The 11,589-nt window shown below is 41.6% G+C and overlaps 1 protein-coding gene across 1 annotated transcript; it reads left to right on the top strand.

The window, feature by feature from the left end:
- The first annotated feature begins 464 nt into the window (after positions 1-464).
- On the top strand, positions 465-6,149 carry BMP10 (bone morphogenetic protein 10). Its single transcript, XM_068565111.1, has 2 exons — positions 465-798; positions 5,212-6,149. The coding sequence occupies exons 1-2, from the start codon at positions 465-467 to the stop codon at positions 6,147-6,149; spliced, it is 1,272 nt and encodes a 423-aa protein (XP_068421212.1).
- Positions 6,150-11,589: the final 5,440 nt, after the last annotated feature.

Here is an 11,589-nt window from a genome sequence, read left to right as displayed (position 1 = left end):
GTGTATTGTGTTGACTCAATGTCTATTATATGCATGTGTGAAACTGAACCACGTAAAAGCAGAAATTACGCGTTCCTGCCAAAAGGAAGTGAATTGAAAGGAGGAGAAGCAGAGCCTGTGCAAGGAGAAAATTGTCCTATCTCTCAGCCAGTGTCAGAATGTGGAAATGTTTACAAAATGCTCATTAAAAGAAAAAAGGATTGCAAGATAGAAACAAAATCTGGTGCACAAGTTTACACTAGGGAGATAAGAAAGGCTAGGCCCCTATGGGGGATTTTGTTATCCAATTACTGCAACCTGATTTTGGGGGGGGAGAGGAAGAGTGGTAGGGGGAGGGAGAGAGGGGAAGTTTCCAAACTTGTCTCCAGTGACACGAGACATTTACGCTCCGCAAGATAAAACTGCCACTTAGAGCTCAGGAGCGCTAAACCTTCCTGGGTTGGCCTGGGGGTCGGAGCAGAGTCATGGGTTCCCTGGCCCTGCAGCTGTGTGCTCTCTCCTGCCTGGTGGCTCACTCGGTTTCTGGCAGCCCCATCATGAGCCTGGAGCAGTCGCCTCTGGAAGAAGATATGCCCCTTTTTGATGATGTCTTCTCAGAGCAAGATGGTGTCGACTTTAACACACTGCTACAGAGCATGAAGAAAGAGTTTCTCGAGACATTGAACCTGTCGGACATCCCGATGCAGGATGCAGCCAAGGTTGACCCACCAGAGTACATGTTGGAACTCTACAACAAATTTGCAACAGATAGGACCTCCATACCATCTGCCAACATCATTAGGAGTTTCAAGAATGAAGGTAAGTGGAGATTTTACTGATCACATTTGGATTCGAGTTTTTAGAAGCGGTGAGTAAATTTACAATGCGTGGAAATGATAAAGGTGAAAACATCTATATAGGGGTGTGTGTACACAGATACCCCAAAACAAGGCACATTTTGGTCTATACCGTTTTTATGGTCATTTTCCAAATATTATTAAAAGGTATCAAAGAATATCTTTTAATCCAATGCCATAAAGTGTCTACCATTTTGACATTATAATTGGGTCTTTGCAAATTTTCAATTTGGACAGCAGGTAATAAAAAATACTAATGTTGGTCTACCACTATACCTTTGTCTGTCATTTTCCAGATAGGGCTCAGTTCCGTTTAGCTTTTAATTGAATACAAAATTTGTCAACTTCTACATAGAATGAAAATGATGACAATAGGTAAAATACAGAAAGTTGTGATTTGCGTTTCGCTCAAACTTTGGGTGAGTTTCAGTTTTGTGACCTTATTTAAGAAATGTTCAAACAGGACGGAAACATATTTTAGAGATTCTTCCTAAAGTTTTGTTTTGTTTGTTGTGACGTGTATATCCTTGAAGCACTGTTTATAGTTTCCAGGAAGTGCGCATGGCCCAATTAATGATCCAGCTTATTCTGTGTCTTTATGAAGAGCAATGTACCAGCTTTAAATATCAGCGGGAAAAGTGTGTTTTCTGCCCCCAGATCTTTATTCAGTACTAAATCTAATGACTTAGCAAGTTAATCCTTTATTTAATATGGTACAAGTAATCAAGAAAAATTTTTTCTAATATCTATGGTAAAAGTTGTGGGTCCAAAATAACTAATTCTTTCATATTTACCAATTATGCTTTTATAGTCATTAATCAGGTACAAAAGAGGGTTTGGATAGACGTTGGCCAAATATTCTTGAAAGCAAAAAGGCGGTGACAAGATTTAGCTCAAGATTTGGATTTTTCAGACAGGGTTGACTTAGTAGATGTGGATAATTAGCTTAATTTCTCTGAATCTGAATTTCCACATCTGTAAATTGGGGACAATATACCTACGTAACACAATTGAGCAATTTCAAAGAGGTTACAAGTAAGAAAGTACTACATTTGCTATGAAGTATTAAACAAATGTCAGTTGTTACTAATGAATTCCTTAAATTCCAGGCATTGGGGGAAATGTTGAATAGGTATTGCTCAGTCCTGGAGATACTATTTGCCTTTAAAATTTAGGTGACTGACAAAATTTCAAATATTTAGTAACATATTGAAAATGTGACTTAGTAACATTTAGTAACATAATGGAAATGACAAGCTGAAATTACAGATTCTTTCTGTGGTCAGTCTGAATTGAAAATAAACATCCTCCTTCCCTGGGAAGCCTTCCTAATGTTTCTGAGTGCGGATCCCTGGGTGGCTGGCTCAGGGTGTGGGTGGGAAAATATTCGCATCCCTGGGGAAAATAGGAGTTTTCCAGTTCTCACTTCTGTGGAGGATTTGGATGGTCCAGGTGAGGAAATGGAGTTTTCAGAGCTTCTTATTACTGAAGATCAGTGAGGGCAGGAACAAACCTCTCCGTGGACAACCCAGCTGCCCCCACCTCTGCCAATCCACTGGTGAAAATGCACAGCCCAAGGTCATGAATCCTGCACTGGGCTCGCCCTGTCGGCTGTTATTGTCTTTCTTTGATTCTCTACCATTTGCTAAGTGCAACTCCCTACGAGACAAAGACCAACAAAACAAAACAAAACCTCCTCCAAATCTAACTAACAGGGGAAAACAAGTGCTGCTTCAAGGTGGAAAAAGCATGACTTTATTTCCTACCACTGCTTTGACCTCTCCTTGTCATCTTGGGGAGGTCAGTTCTCTGCACTGAGGCTTGATTTCTTCCAGAATCAAATGAACAGGATACCGATACCAACATTATAGGGTTATTGTAAGAACTAAATGAAACAATTTGCAAAGCACCTGGCATGTGAAATTTGCTCAGCAAACACTAGCTCCCTTGCCTGAAATGTAACACCTCCATTATTACTGTATTTGCACATGCACAGTGAACTTATTTTTATATCAGCTTTATTGAAGTATAATGGACATAAACAATAAACTTCACATATTTAAAGTGTATACTTTGATAGGGTTTGACATATGTAAACATCCATTGGAACCATCACCACCATCAAGATAGTGAACATATTCATACCACCAAAAATATTCTTGTGCTCCTTGGTAAACCCTTCCTCCCACTACAGTGAGCTTTTATTGTGCATTTTTCTAATGGATGGAGCAACCAGTCTATTCCCCTACTTTTGGTCTTCTCATGTTTCCTGTCCAAGGGGAATCAAGTTTTCTCCTTTTCTATAAGGGGCAGGGGACTACTACCATATTACTTGATGTATTAAGGACGTATGTCATGCCCGTAAATCAATTCGGTCTGATGCCCAGAATCATCAACTCATCAATATTTTTAAAGTGCTACCTCTGTTTAAAGCATCATGGTAGATTAGAGGCATAGAAGGGAGGTTAAGCTGTGGTACGTGCCAGTAGGATGACAATCTAGTTAGGAAAAATCCATTCATAAAGACAACTGAAAATCAAGGATGTAAATGGCAAGGTCAAAGGAGAGGTATAGAGGGTAAATACTCAAGTTACCCAGAGAGGAGTGGGCTTCCAGATAGAGAGGTGAAGAAGGGAGGGGCCCATAGGGAGGGGTCACAGCTAGATAGATGGAGATGAGGGGGTAGAGCTTCCCAAGGGTCAGAAGAACATATCCAAAGGTGCAGTATACAGTAAAGCAAAGGAGTGTTTTGGCAAGTACTGAAGATATCAGTCTACTTTAAATAGGAGAATTTTTTTAACATTTCTACAAATATTAATTGATAAATTGCAATGTTCCATGCTGTAGGGGATGAATGGGAGCTACGACTGGATCAAGAGGTTAAGACCTAATTATAGGTAGCTTTGCGAGCCATGCTAGAGAGTTTAAATTCATTCCACTGACCTGTAATTCTCACTGGCAGTGTATGAGATGATTTTAGGTGGTACCCAGAGGAAGCTGTGAATCATGTGAAATCAGTATATGTTTTTATTAAAGTGGATTGAAAAAAATCCACATAACTATCATCTCGCACCCCTCTTTTCACGAATACTGTTGCTTAGGACAAGCCTAAAAGAGGAAGTTAGTATAAAAACAATATAATATCAAGTTAAAGAAAAATATTTAAAAGTACAATCTGGAACAAGGACCTCACTGAAATAATGAATTGGATATACAATTGGGAAAAGGCTGCCAAAGATGATAGCGACCCCCTCAATTGGTGGTCTTCAGCATCTTTGGTGTCATGGAACTTTTTGATTGATGATAGATATCTTCAGGGATTCCTTGTGGACAGGTATTACCTGGAACATGTGTAGAGGATTTGGACACCTATAAAATTCTCAGATAGGGAGTCAACATAATAATATTTGGAGGTGTGCTTCTAAGACTACAGGACCTTTACAATTTTATTTCATAAACATTCTGAGTGATTCCTATGTGCTGCATTTCCATGCCAGGTGCTAAGAGTACAAAATTAAGGCAACCAATCTATCCCCAAGGTTCGTTTCCCCTCATTCTTCCTTAAGGAGGACCACAAACCCCAAATTCAACTGCTGTGACCCCCTTAGTGTTATGCCTATCTTGTTGACCTTGTCAGGCTTTGTTGTCTAAAGCAGGGATCAGCAAACTTTTCCTGTAAAGGGCCAGACAGATAGTAAATATTTTAGGTTTTGTGGGCCGTATGATCTTGGTCGAGACTATTTAATTCTGCCATTGTAGTGCAACAATAGCCACAAACACAATGCAGAAATGAATGGGTGAAGCTCTTTTCCAGTAACCCTTTATTTCCAAAAACAGGTGGCAGGCCTGATTTGGCCTGTGGGCTAGGTTTACCAACCCCTGGTCTACATAGATGTTTTTCAGGAAGACCCCGACTATGTGAGGGTCTCCATCCATTACAAGTACAAATAGGAAAAGCCATGACATCCTCGTCACTGAAAAGCTTCAAGAAAAAAACAACCACCACACGTGTCTCGTTTGATAGCTCCTCACTGGTTAGAAAAATTGGGGGTTTGCCTGGACAATCTCCAAGGTCCCTCCCAGGTCTATAATTCTGTGACCGATAAGCTACGCAAACAAGGCTGGGTGCGTTTTCTCTCATTCATGAGGCGGCCATTTTCCATTTTAGTCTTGGCAGCTTAACTCAGTCTAGCGTTCTACCCTTGACCTTTCAGTATTCTCTCTTAGAGAATGCTAACACTGTGTTTGTTTTCATTGATTTTCCCTCATTCTCTCTGTATCAAGCCTCCTGAATGGACAGGCGTTCTTACTGAATAAATAAGCATCTGTTTTTCTCTGTAACATACTGCAAATCTGATTCCTTTTTTTTTTTCAGATCTGTTTTCCCAACCAGCCAGTTTTAATGGGCTCCGAAAATACCCTCTCCTCTTCAATGTGTCCATCCCTCACCATGAAGAGGTCATCATGGCTGAACTCAGGTTGTACACCCTGGTGCAAAGAGATCGCATGATATATGAAGGAGTGGACCGGAAAATTACCATTTTCGAAGTACTAGAGAGCAAAGGGGACGGTGAGGGTGAAAGAAGCATGCTGGTCTTGGTGTCAGGGGAGATCTATGGAACCAACAGTGAGTGGGAGACTTTTGATGTCACCGATGCCATCAGGCATTGGCAAAAGTCAGGCTCATCCACCCACCAGCTGGAGGTTCACATTGAGAGCAAACATGAAATGGAGGATGCTGGCAGGGGACAATTGGAAATAGACACTAGTGCCCGGAATAAGCATGTCCCTTTGCTTGTCGTGTTTTCTGATGACCAAAGCAGTGAGAAGGAGCGGAAGGAGGAACTGAATGAAATGATTGCCCACGAGCAACTTCCGGAGATGGACAACCTGGGATTGGAAGGTTATTCCAGTGGACCTGGGGAAGAGGCTTTGCTGCAGATGAGGTCAAACATCATCTATGACTCCACTGCCCGCATCAGAAGGAATGCAAAAGGAAACTACTGCAAGAGGACCCCGCTCTACATCGACTTCAAGGAGATTGGCTGGGACTCTTGGATCATCGCCCCGCCTGGATACGAAGCCTACGAATGCCGTGGTGTTTGCAATTACCCCCTGGCAGAGCATCTCACCCCCACAAAGCATGCGATTATCCAGGCCTTGGTCCACCTCAAGAATTCCCAGAAGGCTTCCAAAGCCTGCTGTGTGCCCACCAAGCTGGAGCCCATCTCCATTCTCTATTTAGACAAAGGTGTCGTCACCTACAAGTTTAAATATGAGGGCATGGCCGTCTCTGAGTGTGGCTGTAGATAGAAGAGGAGTCCTGTGGCTTATTTAATAACTGTAAATGTGTATATTTTGTGTTCCTATTTAATGAGATTATTTAATAAGGGTGTACAGATCATAGAAGCTTGCTGCCTTAGGGAATTTGACAGGTCGGTTTGTTGTAGGAAATGCATAATTTACTCCACAGTCTAGTCCCTTCCAATCTATGTTTCTTTGGACTTGCCATTTCCTGGCAAGGCCATCTCTAATAGTAAGTGGCAAGCCCACACTACTTGCCCTTTAGGCCGATTCGAAAGCAACACCCCTAAGCAGAAAAACAGTGTCGAGAGAGGTAGATATTCGTGTATGTATATGTGTACATAGATAAACCTATAAAATCCTTTTGGTTCTATAGAGGCAGATTCTACTCACACACCTGCATAACCCAATCAAATGTGTATATGTTAAAAGACAGTGGGATGTTCTTGGTCACCTCTTCTCTAAGCAGTATTTCCATCAGGATAATTTGCACCAGGAATTTAATCATCCTAGGAAGTATTACATTTCCGAAATACTACTGGAAATGTAGGGGTAGCTTTTGTCAGTTGAGTTTCTGCTATTACTCAGAGCAGCAGGGCCTGGTAAAGAAGGCTGCATGTTTGAGGGGAGGGGTTATTTGATACACAAACCAAGTGGCTTCAAGGGGCAGTGGCCTTAAGGGACAACAGCAAAGAATGAGCCCACGGGGGACCAGTGTGCTCTAGAGGGCAGTGCCTGGTCAAGAAAGGAAAGCAGAGGGGACTTATCTGTTCCTAAGGCAACAGGAAGGAAAGGCCATGTGTGTTGGCCTTTATGGTTGCAGAGGGTACAAGAGGTGCGAGGGGCTCTTAGGGGAGGAGGGGCAAAGGATATAGATGCTGTCCTAGGACGTGTTTGTAAAATTATAAGCAGTTCTAATTGGAGAGTTAAATATTTTGGACAAAATAAAATTAACAAAGACCAAGAGGAGGAAAAATCAGAAGGGATCTGTTTGTTGGACTCTTCTTACTATTTTTCTTCAATTCTTCATATTTCTCCTTTGCCTCTGAACCTCTGCTCTTGCTGTTTTCTACCTTTTCCCTTCCCTCCCCCTTTTTTGCCTGATCACCTTGTGTCCTTCTCCCATTCATGTGTCCCCTATCATCCCTGGCCTTCATTGCCCCTGCTTTGAGCCGGAAGAGGACACCTGAAAGCGTTTGCTCTTGGGATAAAAGGAGTTAGTGCTCTAATTTCTAGATTTCCCCCTGATATTTTATTTAGTTGAGTTGCTAATATATAAAATGTTTTGTTCATGAAGAATACTTAAGTGTAAGAAAAAGAGAACCAGAGTCGAAATGAATACATTTAAATAAATGAATTAAGAAATAGACACACAACCAAATGACTCGAAAGCTAAGCTGGAATTTGGAAATCAGGTTTGCCCCATGATGGAAACCCTGTAGCCTTCCCAACCTTCCCACTCTGCAGTCTTTCTGTTTGGGAACTGGCCAGGACTAAGGGACTGGGAAGTATTCCTGATGACAATGGTCTGGGGCGTCTGCCCAGTAGTTGGCCAGTTGGAAGGACACTGAGACTTGGTCCCAGTGCCCCCCGTGCAGGACCACAGGCGTTGTGCAGGGAGAACCACAGCAGAGCAGTTCTCAGACTGTTCTGACACCTCCAGGCAGACCACATGGATGGTCCATCCTAGAATCGGGAATGTGGTTTCCAGCACATTGTCCCCCCCCACCCCCCTGAATGCTTCTTTAAGAAGGCTTGCACTTTTTTTTTTTTACCCTGGAAAACCATCAGCCTTGCTTTCACAAACCTCTGGGGTCATAATCTCATTTTGCCCTAGAAAATAGAGACCAGGGAAGCTATTTTGAAGGACATTTTGCCCAATTTGGCCCTCAACTCTGCACATCTGTTGTCCACTGGTATCCAGAGGGTGAATCCTGGAGAATCCATTGCCCCTGGAAGAGTGGTATTCTGGCCATCAGTGGGTATACAGTGATTGACAATTTGAGATAGCCATGCAACTCAGAATCATTCATTTATGGAATACCCTCCATAGAAAACGGTGTGCTTGCATGTGTGTGTTTGTGTGTGTGTGTGTGTGTGTGTGTGTCTAACTGGCTTTATATAGCCAAGCTTAGTACCCTCCGTGGGATGGGGTGCATCCTTTACATCCATGGATCCATGGTACGTACTGTATACTCATATACTCTACGGTACTTCTTATCCTTTCTAAAGGACACTGTAATAGACATAACGGTAAAACCTTGGTTGAATGGGATTGTTCTAACTAGATAAAAATCAAGCAGAATTTTCTTTTATATGTAAAATACATAAGACAATGGTATGCTGGTGAATGCTTTATACCCAGCAGTGGCGAGGTGCGGGTTGTGAGGAGGGAATAGCTCTGATTTGTGGGTTTCAATGGCGCAAATACCCCCTCCATGGCCTACTTCAAGCTACCAATGTGATGTCAACTGGCTTGCAAAATACCCAAAAACGTAACAGTAAGCTCTCGGGAGCCACGTCTGCCAACTCTGGTATCCTCCTGTTATTAGCACGTTCATATTAGAACACTAAAGATGTGACGTGCCAGACTCTGCTTTCCTCATGCCCTCTGCTGGCTCTCCCAGGTTCCTAGGGAAGCTTTGTTGTGAGCCCTTACAGTCACTCTTCCATTAAAGAGATGTGAAAATCTAGGCTGTTGGCAATCAGGCTGCATATGCCAGATGTTTCTCCTTTTACCACAGTCCAGAGGTAAACACGCGTTTCTAAGATTTTCTTCTACCCTATGGAAAGAGTGCAGAAAGCCACCTATTGGTTATTCAAATGTTGCTAGTTGCATTTTTTTTTTTTTTTTTGCTTTCTTGTCATCAAAAAATTAAAACACACCGACCATAAATAGAGGGGTTCTGCCAGCTCCCCTCAGGCCTCCTGAAGCATGCTCGCAATTCCTTTACCTCACTGCATAAGTACGAAGCCAGGAAGGTGTCAGATCCTTAGGAAAGTAGAACTCACTACTGTCTTCTCTGGTCATAGACCTTTGCTATATGCCACACCTGTCTTTTTTACACTTTTATGGCAGAATTATCATCGCTGAAGTTGATAAACCTAAATGACTCTTGAGAAAGGTAGCAGGGGGACTTTGGCAGCCAACAACCAAAATATTCATGTAAAAGTTTCTAGGCTTCCTACTATTTATTGATGGATATATTTATTTTTTGTAATATAGTGTAGAATACCAAATATTTTATTTTTATGTTTGTGATTCCCTCTTGGATAAAAGAGTCTTCTGTGCTTTTCAAATAGTACCTTCCCCTGAGTATGGCTCCTCTACAGTGTATCGCCTGTATTTTCATCTCTGTCTTTTTGCATCAACATTTCCTGTTACTTCGAGGAGCCTTGCCAGAAGCTTGCCGTAAGTGTGTATATTTGTATCTTGTAGGCATGCTGTGAGCCCCTTGGCATATTCACTGATTTCTAAATAGGACAGTTTTAACTGAAGTGTAGGTGTTCCAGAAAATATTTAACCAATAAATATCATTCTAATAAGCTGACACTGTCATTTTACTGTGAGAGGCAAATGTCAGGCTGTGAGGGACTATGTTTGCTGCTCAGTGAATGGAGACGGTATTTAATGGGGGCCTTTCATGCCCCTAAACTGGTGCTTCCCCTCTGACTGTATCCATCACCTTCAATGACCCACCAATTCAGAGACCCAATTGGACAAATCCATTTGTAATTGGAAGCATTACTCTATAAATGTAAAAAAAAAAAGGTTAATTTAGTGATTTCCCAAAAGAATCAGTCTCAAGGTACCTAAATTCTTTCCCTGCATATAATTTTTTTGGAAATTAATGGCAAATACTTTTCCCAGAAATTAATGTTAGTAAATGTTTTGGTATTCTTTGGAATCTATATTCTCTAAGTAAAAGATATTTTCATAGAAAGGAATTTTACATACGGCTTCTTACTGGACTGTTCAAGAGACCATACAGTCCAGCAGTGTTTTAGCAAAGCCATTTGCAATTTGTCTGGAACATTGAGGGGATGCTGTCCTATCCAAAGGCCTGGGATCTTTTCACAGAGTCACCGTGGGTTGTACTTAGCCCTTTTCGAATCTGGTAAAAGAGCAATGCTTCTGTGACTCTGTGCATTTTCTTGTCTCCAACAAGGACATTTGATTTCACACATTAGATGGAAGGAAAGTAGATAACGTTGTATCAGAGCAGCATAAAAGGGTGTTTCTGGGTGTGGAAATGTATCTGAACAACCCTGTCAAGGAATGCCCGTTTGTCATGATCCGCACGTTCCTATCACATATGAGCACTTGTTTTGTGAGTGTCTGGCCTGATTGCCGTGGGGATGTCGACGTGTTCGTGCCCACCTAACGAGCCTCCACAAACATGGGAAATCCACGAATCCCACGGTCACACCGAACCAGCTGAAGCATGTTCATGTTTTCGTGTAAAACCCTGTCCAAATTTACATAGTAATTATTAGACTACAGTGAAGATGGAAATAAATATTTTACACTGTGTTCATAAGCCACCTGTGTACATTCAGAATCATCTTGTTAAATAAAATGGAAAAATTATTTTGACAATAATTATGTGCAGCTTATTTTTCCTCAAGATGAAATCTTTTCTGCGTTCCCTGCTTCCCTTTTTTTTTCTTTTCTTTTCTTTTCTTTTCTTTTTTTTTTTTAACGTTTCTTTTTCACAGTCTATCCAGATGGAGTAGAGCTTCCTGCTATGTTCATAGAGCACGGCCTGAAGAATCGATGAGTTAGTTTTGGCTTCTAAGTGGTCTCACCAGAGAGTGAGGATATGCTTCTCCCATTTTACACAACTTTCTGTGAAACCCAACAATGCCAGAGACATACATAGACAATGAAATTGGCTCCTCTTTGTCAATAATTGTGAAATATTTCTTGAGTTTGGAATGAGACAGATAAAACAGAAATTACTTTGGGAAACATATCTAGGCTAAAGTTCACTGAAACTTGATTACCAAAACTTTACAGAATCTCAAGCTTAGAAGGGAATTTTGAAGTTATCTGAGGGCCACTCCCTCTGGCAGCCACCAAAGCACTTTTCATCTTTTCCTCAAATATTAGTGACGAGAAGGGAACACACTACCTTCTTAAGGGCAGCTAGTACATTTTTAGAGGGATTGCTTTGTACTCATTTCATCAAATAGGTTAGTTCATTATGCCCACGAGTTACTGCAGGAGAGGCAAAGGTAAGCAGAAAGTCACTATAGAGTTCTTCCTTATATGGAACTGAAGACCCTTCTGGTGTCCCTCAAAACTTCCCTGTTCCCAACCCTTGTGAACATCTAATCCATCTTCATGACAGTCCCTCTGGCTTGCAGACAGCTCTCCTGTCCTTCTGCATCCACTGTCCCCCTTTTCCTGTAATAGTGTGTGTTTGAACACATGGCCAGAAACAGC

This window comes from Eschrichtius robustus, chromosome 15, assembly GCF_028021215.1.
Source record: "Eschrichtius robustus isolate mEscRob2 chromosome 15, mEscRob2.pri, whole genome shotgun sequence".
In the NCBI taxonomy this organism is placed as follows: Eukaryota; Metazoa; Chordata; class Mammalia; order Artiodactyla; family Eschrichtiidae; genus Eschrichtius; species Eschrichtius robustus.
This window is presented reverse-complemented; position numbering and strand designations above follow the sequence as displayed.